Genomic DNA, 19,918 nt, shown 5'->3' with positions numbered 1-19,918 from the left:
TTGCCCTAGATTAGGATTTTATAGTTGTCAAACTCTGGTCTATGGGGGAAATAGAATCTTAGTTCTCTTTCATTTTTGACCTGCTTCTTTCTCATGGGAGGTTGTAACATTTGGTGACAAATGATAACTCACTTTCACAGTATAGAGCATTTGTGATGTCTCCATGCGAGAGGCAGAACAGAGCCAGAGAAGAGGGAAATACTTTAAATAGTCAAAGGTCCTTTTAAAAAAGAGACTATGGGAATATTTGTAAATGCAAGAAAAAGAAAAAGGCTCAAAACACAACTCTGTTTCACGGAGCCTTTTTCTGAAACAACGAATGAGAGATTAGTTATATAAAAAACTCTCAAGACAGAACTTTTGTTTGCTCTGGCTCCCTGACCAGTTTGGACCTCAAAGGCCCAGGCTCTCCTCTGTAGAAGGGCTTGCATTCAGCTACGGAAGCCTCAGATCCCAAATGAATCAAACTGAAACCACTTCCTTTTTTCCTTATCTCTCAGGGTATGGCTATGCTACAAAATTAGGTCGAATTTATAGAAAGCATTTTTATACAGTCGATTGTGTGTGTCCCCACACAAATGCTCTAAGTGCATGTAGTCAGCGGAGTGTGTCCACAGTATCGAGGCAACCAGCGACTTCCGGAGCATTGCACTGTGGGCAGCTATCCCACAGTTCCCACAGTCTCCGCCGCCCATTGGAATTCTGGGTTGAGATCCCAGTGCCTGATGGGGCAAAAACATTGTCGCGGGTGGTTCTGGGTACATATCATCAGGCCTCCCTTCCCTCCCTCCCTCCGTGAAAGCAATGGCAGATAATCATTTTGCACCTTTTTTTCTGGGTTACCCACGCAGACGTGATACCATGGCAAGCATGGAGCCCCCTCAGCTAACCGTCACCATATGTCTCCTGGGTGCTGGCAGATGCAGTACTGCATTGCTACACAGCAGCAGTTTATTGCCTTTTGGCAGCAGACAGTGCAGTATGACTGGTAGTAGTCGTCAACATAGTCCTGGGTGCTCTTTTAACTGACCTCGATGAGGTCGGGGCAACTGGGCAAACATGGGAGTGACTCAGCCAAGTCATTTCCCTTTTAAGTTTTGTTTTATGGTGATCCAGTCCTACCGGCAGTGCACTGTCTTTTAATCAGCAGCCAGCAGAACACGATGGCCAGCAGTCATACTGCACCGTCTTCTGCCGAGCACCCAGGAGATGACAATGGCTAGCAGCCGTTCTGCACAGTCTGCTGCCAGCAAGATGTGTAAAGATAGATGAAGTGGCTCAAAACAAGAAATAGACCAGATTTGTTTTGTATTCATTTTCTCCTCCCTCCCTCTGTGAAATCAATGGTCTGCTAAACCCAGTTTTCAGTTCTATCCTGGAGGGGGCCATTCTGTTTCTCGCAAAGCCACCCCCTTTGTTCATTTTAATTCCCTGTAAGCCAATCCTGTAAGCCATGTCGTCAGTCGCCCCTCCCTCCGTCAGAGCAATGGCAGACAATCGTTCCGCACCTTTTTTCTGTGCAGATGCCATACCACGGCAAGCATGGAGCCGGCTCAGATCACTTTGGCAATTAGGAGCACATTAAACACCACATACATTATCCAGCAGTATACGCAGCACCAAAACCTGGCAAAGCGAAACCAGGCGAGTAGGCGACGTCAGCGCAGTGACGAAAGTGATGAGAATGTGGACACAGACTTCTTTCAAAGCACGGGCCCTGGCAATGTGGGCATCATGGTGCTAATGGGGCAGGCTCATGCGGTGGAATGCCGATTCTGGGCCCGGGAAACAAGCACAGACTGCTGGGACCGCATAGTGTTGCAGGTCTGGGATGATTCCCAGTGGCTGCAAAACTTTCGCATGCGTAAGGGCACTTTCATGGAACTTTGTGACTTGTTTTTCCCTGCCCTGAGGCGCAAGAATACCAAGATGAGAGCAGACTTCACAGTTGAGAAGCGAGTGGCAATACCCTGTGGAAGCTTGCAATACCAGACAGCTACCAGTCAGTTGGGAATCAATTTGGAGTGGGCAAATCTACTGTGGGGGCTGCTGTGATGCAAGTAGCCAACGCAATCAAAGATCTGCTGATATCAAGGGTAGTGACCCTGGGAAACGTGCAGGTCATAGTGGATGGCTTTGCTGCAAAGGGATTCCCTAACTGTGGTGGGGCCATAGACAGAACCCATATCCCTATCTTGGCACTGGAGCATCAAGCCGGTGAGTACATAAACCGCAAGGGGTACTTTTCAATAGTGCTGCAAGCACTGGTGGATCACAAGAGACGTTTCACCAACATCAACGTGGGATGGCCGGGAAAGGTATATGACGATCGCACCTTCAGGAACTCTGGTCTGTTTCAAAAGCTGCAAGAAGGAACTTTCTTCCCAGACCAGAAAATAACCGTTGGGGATATTGAAATGCCTATAGTTATCCTTGGGGACCCAGCCTACCCCTTAATGCCATGGATCATGAAGCCATACACCGGCAGCCTGGACAGTAGTCAGGAGCTGTTCAGCTACAGACTGAGCAAGTGCAGAATGGTGCTAGAATGTGCATTTGGACATTTAAAAGCGCTCTGGCGCAGTTTACTGACTCGGTTAGACCTCAGCAAAACCATTATTCCCACTGTTATTACTGCTTGCTGTGTGCTTCACAATATCTGTGAGAGTAAGCGGGGGGACGTTTATGGCAGGGTGGGAGGTTGAGGCAAATCACCTGGCTGCTGGTTACGCACAGCCAGACACCAGGGCAGTTAGAAGAGCACAGAAGGGCGTGGTGCACATCAGAGAAGCTTTGAAAATCAGTTTCATGACTGGCCAGGCTACGGTGTGACAGTTCTGTTTGTTTCTCCTTGATGAAACTCCCTGCCCCTTGGTTCACTCTACTTCCCTGTAAGCTAACTACCCTTCCCTCCTCCCTTTGATCACGACTTGCAGAGGCAATAAAGTCATTGTTGCTTCACATTCATGCATTCTTTATTAATTCATCACACAAATAGGGGAATAACTGCCAAGGTAGCCCAGGAGGGATGGTGGAGGAGAGAAGCACCAGGACAGGTGGTGGAGGAGGGAAGGCAAGGCCATACAGCACTTTAAAAGTTTAAAACTTTAAAACTTATTGAATGCCAGCCTTCTGTTGCTTGGGCAATCCTCTGGGGTGGAGTGGCTGGGTGGCCGGAGGCCCCCACACTGCATTCTTGGGCGTCTGGGTGAGGAGGCTATGGAACTTGAGGAGGAGGGCGGTTGGTTACACAGGGGCTGTAGTGGCGGTCTTCTGCTCCAGCTGCCTTTCCTGCAGCTCAACCATCTGCTAAAGCATATTGGTTTGATCCTCCAGCAGCCTCAGCATTGAATCCTGCCTCCTCTCATCAGGCTGCCACCACCTTTCAGCTTCAGCCCTCTCTTCAGCCCGCCACCTCTCCTCCCGGTCGTTTTGTGCTTTCCTGCACTCTGAGATTGTCTGTCTCCACGCATTTGTCTGTGCTCTGTCAGTGTAGGAGGACAGCATGAGCTCAGAGAACATTTCATCGCAAGTGCGGGTTTTTTTGCCTTCTAATTTTCCCTAGCTTCTGGGAAGGAGAAGATCCTGTGATCCTTGAAACACATGCAGCTGGTGGAGAAAAAAAAGGGACAGTGATATTTAAGAAGACACATTTTATAGAACAATGGGTACACTCTTTCACGGTAAACTTTGCTGTTAACATTACATACATAGCAGATGTGCTATCGTTCCAAGGTCGCATTTTGTCTCCCCCAACTGTGTGGCTGGCCCCTCATCCCTCCCCCCTTCCCATGGCTAACGGCAGGGAACATTTCTGTTCAGCTACAGGCAAACAGCCCAGCAGGAACGGGCACCTCTGAATGTCCCCTTAAGAAAAGCACCCTATTTCAACCAGGTGACCATGAGTGATATCACTCTCCTGAGGATAATACAGAGAGATAAAGAACGGATGTTGTTTGAACACCAGCAAACATACACTGCAATGCTTTGTTCTACAATGATTCCTGAGTACATGCTACTGGCCTGGAGTGGTAAAGTGTCCTACCATGGTGGATGGAATAAGGCTGCCCTCCCCAGAAACCTTTTGCAAAGGCTTTGGGAGTACATCCAGGAGAGCCACGAATGCCAGGGCAAATTAATCATTAAACATGCTTGCTTTTAAACCATGTATAGTATTTTAAAAGGTATTCTCACCAGAGGTCCCTTCTCCTCCTGGCTGGTCCGGGAGGCAACCTTGGGTGAGTTCGGGGGGTACTGGCTCCAGTACTGCCTCAGCTCCTTAAGTTTCACACGGCACTGCTTTGGGTCCCTGTTATGGCCTCTGTCCTTCATGCCCTGGGAGATTTTCACAAATGTTTTGGCATTTCAAAAACTGGAACATTGTTCTGATAGCACGGATTCCTCTCCCAATACAGAGATCAGATCCTGTACCTCTCGTTTGGTGCATGCTGGAGCTCTTTTGCAATTCTGGGACTCCATCATGGTCACCTCTGCTGATGAGCTCTGCATGGTCACCTGCAGATTGCCACGCTGGCCAAACAGGAAATTGAAATTCAAAAGTTCGCTGGCCTTTTCCTGTCTACCTAGCCAGTGCATCTGAGTTGAGAGTGCTGTCCAGAGCGGTCACAATGGTGCACTCAGGGATAGCTCCCGGAGGCCAATACTGTCTAATTGTGTGCACAGTACCCCAAATTTGACCCAGCAAGGCCGATTTCAGCGCTAATCCCCTTGTCAGGGGTGGAGTAAGGAAACTGATTTTAAGAGCCCTTTAAGTCGAAAAAAAGGGCTTCGTTGTGTGGATGGATGCAGGATTAAATCGATTTAACGCTGCTAAATTCAACCTCAACTCCTAGTGTAGACCAAGGCTCAGAGACCACAACATGTGATGCTGTCAGGCTCTAGCTTGGGGCTGTACCTCGGTGGGGAAGGTGGTAGGTTATTTTGCCTTTACATTCATATAAATGCCAGATTATTTAGCAGTTTTGCCATTTTAGGAAAGTAGCAATCGCCAGACGGCATCGGTGTGTTACAGGCCCTGATTCCTGGTTCAGGTAGAGGAGCACACAGCCTGATTCAGGAGGGGAATGTGCAAGAATGGCTGTAAACCATCTTTGTCTTATCCCCGATCCTGGGCCAATTGTGCTCTAAGCCAGTCCTCTGGTATCAATTAGAGCAGTCTGAAGGCTGTTACAACTTTGCTGCAGGTGCTCGTGACCATAAATGGTCATTGGAGGAGGAGCAGTTGGGGATCACCAGAGTTCAGGGAACCCCACTGGTGTCTTCTTTTCTGGAGCCACTGCTTTACACCAGCCATAGGGAAGGAAATTAGCATCAGAGCTACTACACTGGTGTGACCCTCCTGTGCCAGCTATGCCATAGTGTCCCAGAGGTGCTGTGCAAAAGGGTCACAGCAGAGTTAAGGATCGGGGCCATTTAAGTATTCAAAAGTGCCCAGAACCTAGGCTGACAGGCAAAGAAAAGAAAGAAATCCTGTTTCGGACACTGACCAATGTCAAAGATTTCAGAAGAAAACATAATAGTCTGCCCCCAGGAACATGTTGTAAGAAGGCACAAAGGTTTCTCAGTGCTCTCTGCACACATATTAATTGTAGCCAGATTCTTTGCAACATTTTTTGAGGTCAATGCAACAGTTCAGAGATGGACCTGTTGCAAGTTGTGCAGCCAGCTCATCTGGTGAGGAGGGAGCAGTTGGGAGCGGGGGAGGCTCATAGGACAGGGGCCTGATGGAGAGGTTCAGAGGACCAGGGGGAATGGCAGACAGGGAGAACCCTCCTGAAGAACCCACTCGAGGAAGGCCCGAGAGACAGGCAATAAGGCTGCCCTCACCTCCTGGAGTATACAAAAGGAAGTATTTCTTCACACAATGCACAGTTAACCTGTGGAACTCTTTGCCAGGGGATTTTGTGAAGGCCAAGACTATAACAGGGTTAAAAAAAAGAACTAGATAATTTCATGGAGCATAGGTCCATCAAAGGCTATTATCCAGGATGGTCAGGGATAGCGTCCCTAGCCTCTGTTTGCCAGAAGCTGGGAATGGGCAACAGGGGATGGATCACTTGATGGATTACCTGTTCTGTTCATTCCCTTTGGCACAGCTGGCATTGCCACTGTGAGAAGACAGGATACTGGGCTAAATGGACCTTTGGACTGATCTCGTATGGGCGCTCTTATACACCATGGAACTTGAGGGATGGAGAGCTCCAGGTGCTGGCCAAGCGACAGGGGTCCAATTGTTTTACTCCAGGAGGTCTCCCCGATACCTGCAGGACCAACTTCTGGCACACCAAGGGGGACTCTGCCACCTGCACACTGAGCTAGGGGTTGTGTAACAGAGGGTCTGCAAAGAGGTCCTCCCTCTTGGTGGCCACCATGGACCTGGTCATCAAGACCAGCTTCCAGGTCCCGAGGATGTCGCAGTAGAAGACTGGCAATTCAGACAGGTCTTGCAGAAGACCCCTCAGATGGAGGTAGAAGAGCTGGAGGTTGTATCGGAGCCCTTCAGAGATGGTGGAGGAAGGCATGCACCAGGAAACTCTACACTGGAGTACCTGCACCATAAAGGAGTCTCTGCAGGGCCTGAAGGTGGTAGACATGGACCTTACTGCGAAGGCAGGGCAGGTCCTGTCCACCCTCTCCCAGGAGGAGACTCAGGACCCCCACAGAGACCCAGTGCAGCTTCAGCCAAAAGAACTCCAAAATTTTCTTCTGGAGTCAGGCCAGGGTACGGGCAAGTATCTCTGGCAGAAAGAAGTCATGGGATAAGTTTTAACAGATAGGGTACAATGGCAGAAGAACAATACAGGATCAAGTTAGGCTTCTGCAGGGGAAGCCCTATGTAAAGGCCAACAAGGGTCTTTGCTGACCATCTGTAGCCCCTGCAGTGGAAGAGAGTCTGTTGGAACCTTGTGTAGCTGCAGCCCTTTCCAAGCAGACTGGAAGCTGGCTCAGTGTCTTTGTGGGTATGTGGGAACCAGGAAGGAAGGAAGGAAGGAAGAAAAACAAAGCAGCAAAATAAGGCATTTCCAAAATGCAGAGCTTTTAGTCACTGAATTCATTTTTAGTTTTCATAGATTCCAAGGCCAGATAGGACCATTATGAGCATCTAGTCTAACTTCTTACATAGCACAGGTTATAAAACTTTCCAGAAATAATTCCTAGAGCAAATCGTTTAGGCCATGTCTATGCTATGATTTATGTCGTTCAGGGGTGTGAAAAAACCATCCCCAGAGCAACATAAGTTTTGCCGGCAAAAGAGGTAGTATGCACAGCACTATGTCGGCAGGAGAGATTCTCCCACGGAAATAGTTACCACCACTTATGGAAGTGTTTTTATTAAGTTGACAGGAGAGCACTCTCCCCTTGGCATAGAGTGGCTACATGAGTGATCTTACAACGGCGCAGCTGCATCGGTACAGACGTAAGCTCGCTAGTGTAGACATGGCTTTGGAAAAACATCCAATCTTCACTTAAAAATTGTCAGTGATGGAGTATCCACCACACCCCTGGGTAAATTGTTCCAACAGTTAATTACTCTCACCATTAAAAATTTACACTTTATTCCCAGTCTGAATTTATCTAGCTTCAATTTTCAGTCATTGGATCATGTTATACCTCTCTCTGAAAGATTAAAGAGTCCATTATTAAATACGTGTTCCCCATGGAGGTACTTAAAGATTATAATCAAGTCACCCCTTAACCTCCCCTTTGTTAAGATAAAGAGATTTTGCTCCTTGAGTCTATAACTATAAGACACGTTTTCTAATCCTTTAATCATTCTCACGGCTCTTCTCTGAACCCTCTCCAATTTATCAACATTTTTCTTGAACTGTGAGCACAGAACTGGACACAGTATTCCATCAGCAGTCACTCCAGTTTCTGTTTAACATTCTCCAGAGATACAAGTGGAATGGGAAAGAGTGTACTCACCATATGATGAGACTGCATCATCTGTTTCCCCCACAAATAGAGCACAGAAATATATATTAGCATGTCTGCCTTTTCTGCATTATTATTGCTAATTCTATCATATCCATCTATCAATGGACCAATACCATTGTCAGGATTCTTTTTGTTCCTAATATATTTAAAAAACTCCTTCTTATTGTTCTTATTTCTACTGCCCTAGATATCTCCCTGTGTCCCTTGACTTCCCTTATCAATTTTCTACAATTCCTAATTTCTGGTTTATATTCATTACTATCAACTTCCCATTTATTCAATTTGTTATGTATTTAATGATTATTATTTTTTTCAGTTGCCTTTAATTCTACTCTAAACTATTTTTTTTTAAAACTAGCATAGCCTTCTTCCTTAATTGTGGGCTTATGGCATTGGGGACATCTAGTAAGGTGTGGTTTAAAGATTCCCAATTATCATTCAACTTTTTTCTGATTAAATTCTTCCTCCCAGCTTGTTTGGATTTGGCTCATAATTATTTTCAGCGTTGTGAAATTAGCCCCACTAAAGCACCAATTATATATATTACTGGTCTGGACTTTTTCTGCTGTTTCTGCAGGGCGCCCTGCTTCATTCCCCATATGGCGTCTGGCTGCCCTGACTTTCCTCACATTGTGCTTGGCATTGCTGGTAGGGCTGTTAGCCCTGGGGATTGTGTGTAAGTATCAATACTTTTTTATTTGGTGAATTTGATACAGGTAAAAGATGCTAGTTTGCTATCCATCCCCTGTAGTCTGAAGCTGTTGATTTAACCATCGCACAGGTACAGCATGAGCAGTGGTAATGCAAGCTTTCCAGACACACTATCACCCATTAATGTACTTTACCTTGGTTGAGCTCCAGAGTAGTGTTATTGCTGCATGTGACAATTTCTGTAAACCATTCACTCCTTGACCTCTCTACTTAAATTGCCAAAGGGAAATCTTTTTGTGACATCAAGTTATGATGCTGGTTTTTCTGATATGGAAACCTGTCCCATTAGGAACTGGATGACATCCACTAATTCATTTCACACTGAAAACTTATAAGGTGGGAATGTTTTTCAGTTAATACTGACCTGAGCTGGATATCAATTGGTGACAAAAAGGCGAAAGGCTCTGTATCCCATTAAAAAGCCAGCTCATTTTATTTAAAATTTATTTTAAAATAGAAAAATTACACTAAACCTGTGATGCCAATACCAAGTGTTACTACCCAAAACAAGGCACAAAATTTAAACCAGATAATAGAATAACCAAAAATTTTAAAAGACTGGCACCAGACTCCTTGTTGTTTTTGTGGATACAGACTAACACGGTTACCCCCAGATACAAAAATTAAAAGAGGACAAAGACAGGACTAATTTTAATTCATAAATTATGAGAATACAAAATGCTTTTTGTGAGTTTCAGTTTTTCAGGTTTCCAGTGACTTCCAGAAACAGATTGGAAACCTCAAGCAAAACCAGGAAACTCTGCAAACAAGTTCCTCAAAAAGGCTGCAAGACATGAAAGACAATTTGTGTCTGAAAGGGGAAGAAAAAAATAAGAATAATGGTAAATAGGATTGTTATGCAAACGGACTCCTGTCCTTTATTTCAGAATAGATACAGGTTGGGCAATGGTTGTACAATTTCACCTATTCTCTTCCAATTACACACCATTAAATGACCTCTATACCTGCACTGAAAAGGACGACAACTAACTGTGTGCAATTAGCAGAGAGGTGAGGTACAAGGGAATTCCTCCTTCATGATCCATTCAGTCCTTGTTTTCTCTGTTCAAATGGCTAAGAAAACAAATAATTAATGCCAGTTATTATTGCGCTTTTGTGATGCTGACACCTTCCTCCTAGTAACTGAACTGGTACTATCCAACTGATTTCACGTGGGCCATAAAACAGTATCAGATGGTAACTGTCCACTAGTGATGTTGCTTAGTGGTCTGCATAACAGCTTGGAAGATTAAGGATCAATTTTCATTCAGTTCCTCTAAGACTGAGTCATGAAGTGCGAAAGAAGTAGCATGTTCACAGTCTGGAGAAACAGGAATGCTTTATATCACTCAGCAATAGAGCTGGGCAACTTTTTTTTTTTAATAGTAAATCAAAGGCGTGTACAAAATTACTCGTCAACTTAGGTTGAAGTCAGACAAATTAAAAATACGGAAAAAAATATAAAAAAGTCAAATAAAGTTTATTTTTATTTATTTATACCTGCCCAGAAAGTATTAGAGGACTGGACAGGTATTTCCCAAATTGTTTTGGCAAAAAAAATTAAAATAAAATTCAGGCTAGATAAACAAAAGAATTTAGGTGCCATTCACAAAAGCAGAGTGATTCATAAAAGCAGAGCATGACTGGGAGAATGATTACAGTTTAAGTGCTAGGGCCCTCACCTGTGATCATGTAGTTTAAGTCCCTGCTCCAAATATTTTTTAATTATTTATACAAAGTGGAATGGCTTCCACAAAATAGACTAAGAGAAACTCATCCCAGAATAGCCTCTAGCTCACTTCCCTGGGATAGAGGAGATAGAGGTTCATAGCAATGCATCGGCAAAGGAAACCCAAATATCCTCTCCAAATGAATGTCCTACCCGCCGAGGTAAGGGTTCTAAGAGGACCTCCTCCTCTGGCCATTTTCTCAATCTAGTCCTTTAAAAATGTCTGGAAACAAAACATTGTGGGATGAAGGAAACATTTTGTTCAACCCCAAACTGACTTTTTAGCAAATTTTTTCCATTCCATTGATATTTTCTAAACTAACAACATTCCATTTCTAAATGAATTGTTTCATTTTTAAATGTGGTTTCATTTAACATCAAGGAAAAATTTTTCAATTTTTCATTTCAGCGAGAAAATGAAAAAAACTACCTCTGATTGGAAACTTACCATTTTTTTCAGATATTTTTGTTCAGACCCTAATCTAAAAAAACGGTTTGATTAGCTCTACTTTGTGCTGCCCTCTTTGGCTAATTGAGGAGCAATATTGATTGGCTTCTAAGATGAATTCACTATGGAACCTCAAGGGTGGAGTACACTAGTTGCTTGCAAAATACTAGAAAAATAAGCAGAGCTGGAAAGATCATTAGAGTCTTTCTTTGTGATGCCCAGAATCCTGGGGAGATGGGAAAAGTGATTTGTTTCTGACCCTGGCTGTAGTGCCTAAGGCTACCAGTGGTCTGAGACTGGGGAAGAGGGACTGATAATCATTTTATAAATAGATCCTTAAGCACAATGGTTCACCAGTGGAAAACATGAACACATTTTGTTTTTGAAAAGGACAATGTAGTTTCATTTTCACCAGCACTAGTTTTGATCAGATTGGAAGAGCAAGAAATTTTCACATGCCTCCAGTAATGTCCCCTCTCTCTGAAACTGGAACCTAACACAGAGCATGAATGGGCTTTTCTAATCTAGCATCATTTATGGGAGGAAGGTCTTCAGCAAAGCAGAGGCTACTTTCATACCGAGAAGGATCTCTGTGGAACAGCCCTTTTGTGAACATTGAGTTAGTGTTTTTTCCAGAACTGTGCAGAAGGAATAATTGGGACAGTGCTTGTGGGAAGTCAGGTCTGTTTGTGGGTATAGAGATTTTGGGAGGGCTATTCTGTAAGTCTGGTGTCCCCACTGGGGCAGAGTTAAGATGACAGTGTGTAGTCTGCATTCTAGGGTGGTTGCTCTAGTAGTGATGTGTGTTCCTAGGTTGAGGCGTAGAACAGAGGTTCTCAAACTGTGGTCTGCGAGCTCCATTCAGGTGATCCACAGATAGTTCCCTCTAAGGTGCGTGCCTGGGCGGCCACACACAAGAGAATGAAGGGCCACTCACTTAATTAGTGGAGTCTCTACAAATTTCAAGTGGTCTGTGAAAAAAAAAGTTTGAGAACCACTGGAGTAGACGATATGCCCTGTTAGATGCCCTGACTTTTAACCACCTTGCTTTTGTGATTTTGCCTTAGGTATATTATGTATGAACTATCCTTTAAAGATAGTATAGGAGCAGATTCTCCTTTACACTGCTATGGCAGCCATTTACACTCCCTTTAAAGCAACATTATGTTGTCAGAGTGGTCTAAAGGGGCCTTAGATAAAGGACATTCAGATTCATAGTAATAAGAAAAGGAGTACTTGTGGCACCTTAGAGACTAACAAATTTATTTGAGCATAAGCTTTTCCATTGAATGCATCCGATGAAGTGAGCTGTAGCTCACAAAAGCTTATGCTCAAATAAATTTGTTAGTCTCTAAGGTGCCACAAGTACTCCTTTTCTTTTTGTGAATACAGACTAACAGGGCTGCTACTCTGAAACCATTCACAGTAATGTTATCAATTAAGATGGAAAAAGACTTGTTCCTGGTAGTTCATACCTTCTCCATCCCCATTCTCATTCTCTGGCCACTGCAAGATTGTTCACTAAAAAAAAAAAAAAAGGGGGGGGGGCTCTTTACTGAGTCACAGCAGAGTTCAGGGCCTGGTAGGGTCAGTTTTCCATTGGAAGAGAAATTAATCATGAGGAGTCTGGGTATTCTTAGTGCAATTGGTTTGTTTACACTAGATACACCTGGAACAGAGGTGGTCACAAACAGCATACAGGCAATCCTTGGCTTTCAAGAATCTCAGCCCACACATTAATGTCTGGGTCCCAGCAGGCAACTCTGCCCCAGAAATAAACTGTAGTTACAAAGATTAGGGAAAGAGCAAATTCTATTGCTGCTTATAACAGCTTTATAAAAAAGAACATGAATCACAAACCTAACAACAATACAGCATCTCTTCAGAGACTGCACACTGCTCTCATGCTGAGGAACAGAACTTGTAAGACTATGTGTAGAAGCTCGATCTGGTGACTCCTGATATAACAACATTCTCTGCTGCTGGGTTCAACACAGTTTTTACCTCCTCAGCAATGCGAAATCCAGCCCTTCTCAATGGAGATCGTATCATACTTTAAAAGAACTGAGACTCAGCAGATCATTTCACACAGGCTAGTGATAATCTTGGGCTTGGCCCATGGAGGATCAGTGCCATATACATGACAGCTCTGCAACTTCTATGTGCATTCAAGTCAATGGCAGTAGCCCTTGTATTCTAAATTGAACTGCTTAGGATGAGAAACAAAGAATTTCTCTCTCTTTTTTAGGACCAAATTGTATACTCTGCCCTGCAAACTGGCAATGGATGGGAGGTGACACCTGCTTCTACATTTCAAGAGAGAAAAGGCCCTGGAAGCAGAGTCGAGAGTTCTGTTCCTTACAGAATTCCACCCTTCTCATGCTACAAGACAAGGAGAAGCTGGTAGAGCTCCTACACCAGCCTCTTATTTTATTTGGATGTAAATTTCTCATAAGCCACCCAAGACAGAAAATGGAGTTTGGTTACTATAGCTCTGTTGCCTCCTATCTACAGGGTGTGGTACATTGCAGAGCACAATGCCTTTGTCAGACACTGGATAAATAGCTTGTGGAACTTACCACCATAATTGCTTTAAAAATATCCTAAGAGTAGATGCGAGTCTCTCAGATCCTGCTGTGGTTATGAACAATGGGTTTTCCACACAGGGCACTGCCTTCTGGGTGCTTTAAGGAGTAGGTTGATCAGTTCTATGCGGATAACACTTGTCCTGCTCTTCTGGCTGCTAGAGGGGCTCAAGGGCAGGATTTCCACACTTCCACATCAGATGGGCAGAGAGAGAGCAGGATTCACTTCTTCATTTACAATGTGGTAAAGTCGACATAAAATGTTAGCAATCTGATCTGGTAGATGTTTACACCCATGTAAATGACAACAGAAGGCACAGGACAATTGGGAATTAGGCCCCTATTGTCAGGCCAAGTCATGGGCAGCCTGTGGGCCTGGAGTGAGCTGCTCAATGCTGGGGCTGAAGGTCAGAGATCAATCTGGGGCCAGGTCAGCTCAAAAGCACACAGTCAGATACTGTTGCCAGATTGAGTGTGTGAGGTGAGAGTCTGGGTCAGGTTGGGCCACGGTCTTTCACTGAGGTCAGCAATCATCTTAAGATGAAGACAATAAATCAGGGCCGGGAGCCAAGCATAGGTTGAGAGCTGGGAGCATGGGATAAAGACAAGATGCACTGAGGAGCAGCAAGGCAGAATCAACAGCAGAAGTCCACCAAAGCTCTGTTATTGCTCAGACAACTTCCAGAAACAGCTGTACTCCTAGTTGCCATATACAATGCAAGGGGTGATTCGGATTTGCTGTCTAAAGCCCTATGTGGGTTTTGTCCAAACTCCCTGGTAGCTAACTTCTTCTGCCATGGACTGTCACAAAGCAACTGAGGCCAGCTGAGTAGGTAGAATTAACCATTGCTAAGTTCAAATGCCTGGGGATGGAGAGACAGGGCATTCGAGTGGAGGAACCTGGAGTATGGAATTCACTTCCTGTGTTGTTACAAGAAAACCACAATTTGTGGATCTTTAGGGCATAGGGCTGATCCCATGCCTCTCTTCAGGCTGTTGCTTATTGGAATTGGAGTTCAGTTGTTTGGTCTAAAGTTTATAATTAGATTGGGCATAGAGTTCTATTGTTTTTGACATTTTGTTTAAAAGTCACATGTTCTACTAACTGGAGCACATGAATTCAGAGACTTTGTATGGGAAACATTTTCTAAATTACAAAATAAAGAAATCCACCTTGCATTGGTGCGTGGACAAGGTAGCAGCTTTTCTAACTCTAATTTCTGTCGTTTTATGAAACTAGAAATAATATTTATCACAAATATTTCTTGTCAGTTTTCCCAACTATTATATGTTGTATCATATGTCAGAATCTGTCATATTTCTAAAAGATTAAGACATGAGTTCATAGAAATTTTCCATCTTTGCATTTAGCTCAAATATTTTTTTATTCCAAGATTACCAAAGGCATTTAGGCCCACATATTTAAAGATATTTAGCTGCTTATGTGCTCAACTTTGCAATGCTTAACTGATTAGGAAACTATATCTCATTTTCAAACACATTTTGGCTCCGAAGTGCCCAAGTCACTTTTGAAAATGAGAATTAGGCTCCTAAATTAGTTAGGTGTTGCAAAGCTGTGCATAATTATGCCTAAATACCTTTAAAAATGTGGCCGTTCAGGCAGATTTGTAAAGGTGTTTATGCACCTAAAGATGTAGATAGACTCCTAATGAGATTTTCTAAAGCACCCAGGCACCTATCTCCCATTGATTTTAATGGGTGTTACGCACTTTAGAAAAATCCCACTAGGTGCCTATCTGCATAAATACCTTTTAAAAATCTGACTCCTTGTGCTTCAATGGCGACTTTTTTATCTGTCCTGCAACATTTCAATAATCTGAGACACTTGAACAGTCCTGTAATACAAATCCGGGCTATATCATCACATCAGGAAGGGTGGATGCCATACCTTTGGCTGGGAGTTCTCTCCCATCACTGATGTACATTAGTGAGTTTTTTTTGAAAGGTAAGAATTTGAGTTCTTTATTTAAATAATGTTGTGATTTCCTCACAGAACCATGTACCTCCAAGAGAGACTAGAGACAATTACTGGTTTGGATTATCATGTAAATCTGAAGGAGACGGCTGGCATTGGGAGGACGGCTCAGCTTTTTCAGCACAGAGAACTGATTGGTAATGAATATTTAGGGCCTGATTGTGGCCCATTCCAGGACTCCTGCAGGAGAGAAGCATAGGGTGCCCCCTTACTCTCCTGTGCTGCCTACCTGTGTTCTGACAGAGACGCACAGGGGTAATAACAGCCTTTTTGAGCTGCTAATCTCTGTTCTGCCCAGGACAGGGTGGGAGTGGGCAAACAAGGCTGGAGATTTGGCACTGGCCATGCAGAGCACTGGCTGGCACAGCTGAGCTGGCAGGAAGGGGTAGTAATCTGAATCAGTTGTAGGGCAGGTGTGCATTATTTACCCCCAGGGAAGCTAGCGAATACACTAGGGTCCTGAACACGCGCATAGAATGCACGTCAGGAAAAAGTAAAATGATGCTTCATTTTCTAGGATGAAGTTCTGTGTGCTAGACCCTTAATCATGAGAGTCATTTTTTTTTAAAGAGACCATTGTTTGTTCTGGGTTTCCAACCTTTTCCTTAAGGAGCTTTTTGCAGACAGAGACCTCCCCAATGCCCAGCTCCAGGCCACCGTCCTAATCCAGGAGCAGCAGCAGCAGCACACAAATGAATACTAGCTTCTGTAGCAGCTCACATGAAAGTGTGAAGTGAAGTGAAGAGCATAAGCTTTCGTGAACTACAGCTCCGATGAAGTGGGCTGTAGCTCACGAAAGCTTATGCTCAAATAAATGTGCTAGTCTCTAAGGTGCCACAAGTCCTCCTGTTCTTTTTTGTGAATACAGACTAACACGGCTGCTACTCTGTAGCAGCTCACTCACTATGCCTTCAACCTGTTCTTAAAGGGGAAGTTCACATTTCTCTTATGATATGATTTATGTCACCATTAACACAGATCTATACAATAATGAACAAATATTCAAAATTACTACACACAAACAATGTTAATCTATTTCTAAAACATCTATTTCAGGGACCACGGATATAAATACTATCAATGTGCATACCTATATGACAGGAAAATTTTTAAAGGCGACTGCTCACAGAAGCACTTATGGATCTGTGAGAAAGCAGCTGTCCAGCTGAGGTAAAGAAACATCACCAGAAGGAACACTGGCTCCATCAGTATGATAGGACATATACTCAGTGTATTTTGTTTTCATGTGAGGTTTTTATACTTTTTTTCAGAATGTTCAGAGTGGGAATTGAAATCAGCATTCTATTATATGCTACACCAGAACTTCTTGTTTCTTTCCCCCCACCCTAGGGTTCAGTTATGAAAATCAAGACAATGACTGGAAAGAGTCTTAGGAAGTCACTTGCAAAAATAAGCTACTGTTAGCATCAAAATACCACTGCCATGCACCAGAGAGAACACAAAATCCATCAGTGCAGTTCTGAAATGTGTAACAGACGCCAGATTGAAACTGGAAACTTCAGGCATAGCATGGAACCAGAGAAACTGCAGATAAAATGGGTTGGTTTGCATCTTGTGACCAGGACCCCGGGGCATAATTCTTCTGAATAGGAGATCCACCAGAGCTTTTTCTAGCTTTAAATATTGTAATTGAAGTGATGAGGCTTGTCTCTTTGAGAGACAATTCTAAAATATCACATCTCTATTTTACAAAAAAAAGTTAAAAATAAATCTTGAGTTCCAACTTGAAAGTATTTTTTTCTAAATTTCATCACATTTCAGTTATTTCCCTCAGACAACCATAAACTAAAAGCTTGCCTACACTACAAAATTAAGTCAACTTAAGTTAAGTCCATGTACAGCCAACACAGTAATTAAAGTGGTGGTTCACGTCCATACTATGTTCCATCTGTTGGTGGGGGCATGCTCTGACTAGAAGTGGTTCCACCGACTGAGGTAGGGGATTGTGGGACACTGACAGCTGCAGTTCAGCAGCCCCGGGGCTGACAGCCTCAACTGTCAGCCTCCCCTCCCCCTCCCAACCCCCACTCCAGTGCTGACAGCCCAAGCTGTCAGCCAGGGGCCAGGCTCACAGCAGGAGCCCTCCCCCTGGCCCGGGTGCTGACAGCTCCAGCTAGTGCCTGGTGACAGCTTGGGCTGTCAGCACCAGGGTGGGGGGAGCTCCAGTTGTCAGCCCTACTCAGGGCTGACAGACAACAGGTGATGTAAATAACTCAGTGTCTACATGGATACTGCGCTGCTCTAACGACACCGACCTAAGCACCAAACCTCTAGTTGAGGTGGAGTTATTATGTTGGTGTAGCGGTTGACTTACTTCAGCAGAAGCAGCATTCTAGTGTAGACACTGACATAATTAGGTTGATGTAAGCCACCTTGTGTCAACCTAACTCTGTAGTGCAAGCTAGGCCTTTATCCTGTTTTTCCTTGGTGATTTTACTCATCTGATACTTGTACAAAGTTTCTTCTATTTCAAACAGCCAGCTTGTTATTGTATAGATATAGTTATACATTAGAAACAAAAGACATTCTTTACAAAGAGTATAGAAAACCATTACAAATATTGCTACAGGAAATCAGAATCATATACTGTGGCTGGATTTCAAAATGTCCTGGATTATTTCATGCTCATAATAACCTTTGCAATTTTACAAGTCGAAATAAAGATAATAACTAGATTGCTGTAATGTGCTCAACTTGTGACAACACTCGAAGGCCACTCAAACTTAAGATAGTTTAGAATGCAGCTTGCCTGATTACTTAGTTGTGTTCCTTTATTATACATATATATTACTGTGGTTGTGGTGCCTGGAAGGGTCACATTGAGAATTCTTACTCAGGGCAAACAGCAAGGAATAGAGTAGACAATCCCTAAAACTGGTGGTTTATTCTATAATTAGATTCAGCAAGCCAGTAACAAAACAGCTTCTATGACACCACATTGGAGAAGTCAAATACAATCCCCTTTAAGCAATCCAACCTTTGGCTCCCATCTAGACAGCCAATGCTAATATAGTGAAGGGTTATTGAAAACCTTATTCACTGTAATTAAAGTTCTATCAATCCCAAAAGACCATTGACCTTACCCAAATACACCCTTACAGCCAATCTTTATTAACTAATCTAAGATTTATTAATAAAAGAGAGTTATATATAGTTAAGAGATCAATATACATACAAATGTGTGTAAAATCCTTAGGTCAGTTTCATAGCAGAGATGGAGAGACTGCTGATTTGTAAAAGTCTTTCTGGAATCAATTTAAAAGGTTACAGTCCAATAGACATTTCAGCTATAGAGTTTGTTCAAGTTCTTCCATGAGAATTCCAGGGCAAATCCAGAGTAAATCTGGAGACCTCAGTCTTTTGGCTTAGACCTTCTCTGTCAAAGTTTAAGCAAACCTGTGCTATAAAGGATCAGGCCTGAAGCTTTCTTTATATCTGAAGCAATCTGGGTGCTGACAGGTAATCCCACCACATGGGCTTTGATGAAAGCAAGCAGACAGTTTGATCTCTATTCAATGGGTCCTTTCTCAGAAAATACATTAAGCAATAACTATTCAAATTTCTAAAACAATTCATTATATCAGATAATTATGCTGAAGACAATGTAAGTAATGTTATTATGTCCTATAGCATCTTGCATCTTTGATTTTTGAATCAATAGAATACAGTAATGAATCATTAAGAGACAGGAATAAGATTTTAGCATCTACAAGCTAATTAGATCACATGGTTAAACTTCTAACAAGATATAGGTAAACATAGACAAATACACTTAGCTTCTAGTCTTGATTCTCTAATAATACAGGCAAACATGTTAAAGATTTAAGACTTCTTAATATGGCTTTGACAACTATCTATGAGGAATGGCCCTGTTTACCATTTTAATATCTCCTATTAAGTTGTTATGGTCACACATCAGTTGACCTGTCTGTTAGTGTCACAATTACAACATGTACACCAGAGACTGCACTGTCCTCCATGCATTTGAAAATACTAGTATCTATTTAAAATTATACATTTGATTTGGTTTGTAGATGTGCCTTGATATTTGGACAGGTGACTTTTACAAATCTAAAGGAAAAATAATGTTTACTTTCACTTGGTCATTTTGTATAGTGCTACAATATCCTGACTGAAAGTGCCATAGAAGTACAAACATTAAATAATGAAATAGCCTCTCCAATCCCTGTCTGATGTGCAATGGTTCAGATGGGGCATGAATAAATGAGATGGAATCATATAGGGCTTTTCCAACTTCACAATGTGTGGTTCTATGAAACTACAAAAATATATATCACTTCACATTTCCTGTCACTTTTCCAAGCAAAATATATATTTGTCAGATATGCCAGAATCATATTTCAAAATGGTGTCTCTAAACTTTCTCGTATAACACTTAATAGTCCTATAAGCTTAAGAGCAGGGCTATCTCACAGATATCAGAATGGGTGAACAGCAACCTGTTCTGT

The 19,918-nt window shown here is 43.0% G+C and overlaps 1 protein-coding gene across 2 annotated transcripts in view; it reads left to right on the top strand.

The window, feature by feature from the left end:
- The window catches only part of LOC119850046 (C-type lectin domain family 12 member B-like), a 51,198-nt gene extending 33,074 nt beyond the window's left edge, over window positions 1–18,124 (top strand). Inside the window, exons 2-7 of one of the 2 annotated variants that reach the window (XM_043513855.1) lie at window positions 8,537–8,635; window positions 9,369–9,512; window positions 13,096–13,250; window positions 15,447–15,565; window positions 16,485–16,598; window positions 16,779–18,124. In XM_043513855.1, the coding sequence (XP_043369790.1) occupies window positions 8,537–8,635; window positions 9,369–9,512; window positions 13,096–13,250; window positions 15,447–15,565; window positions 16,485–16,598; window positions 16,779–16,791 (644 nt within the window). In that variant the 3' untranslated portion in view covers window positions 16,792–18,124. Of the gene's footprint in view, window positions 1–8,536; window positions 8,636–9,368; window positions 9,513–13,095; window positions 13,251–15,446; window positions 15,566–16,484 lie in introns of both variants that reach the window. The other variant, XM_043513856.1, reaches the window with a different exon arrangement.
- The last annotated feature ends 1,794 nt before the right edge of the window (window positions 18,125–19,918 follow it).

The sequence above is a fragment of the Dermochelys coriacea genome, chromosome 1 (assembly GCF_009764565.3).
Source record: "Dermochelys coriacea isolate rDerCor1 chromosome 1, rDerCor1.pri.v4, whole genome shotgun sequence".
NCBI classification, from domain to species: Eukaryota; Metazoa; Chordata; order Testudines; family Dermochelyidae; genus Dermochelys; species Dermochelys coriacea.
Note: the sequence above shows the minus strand (reverse complement) of the source record. Positions and strands in the feature narration are given on the sequence as shown.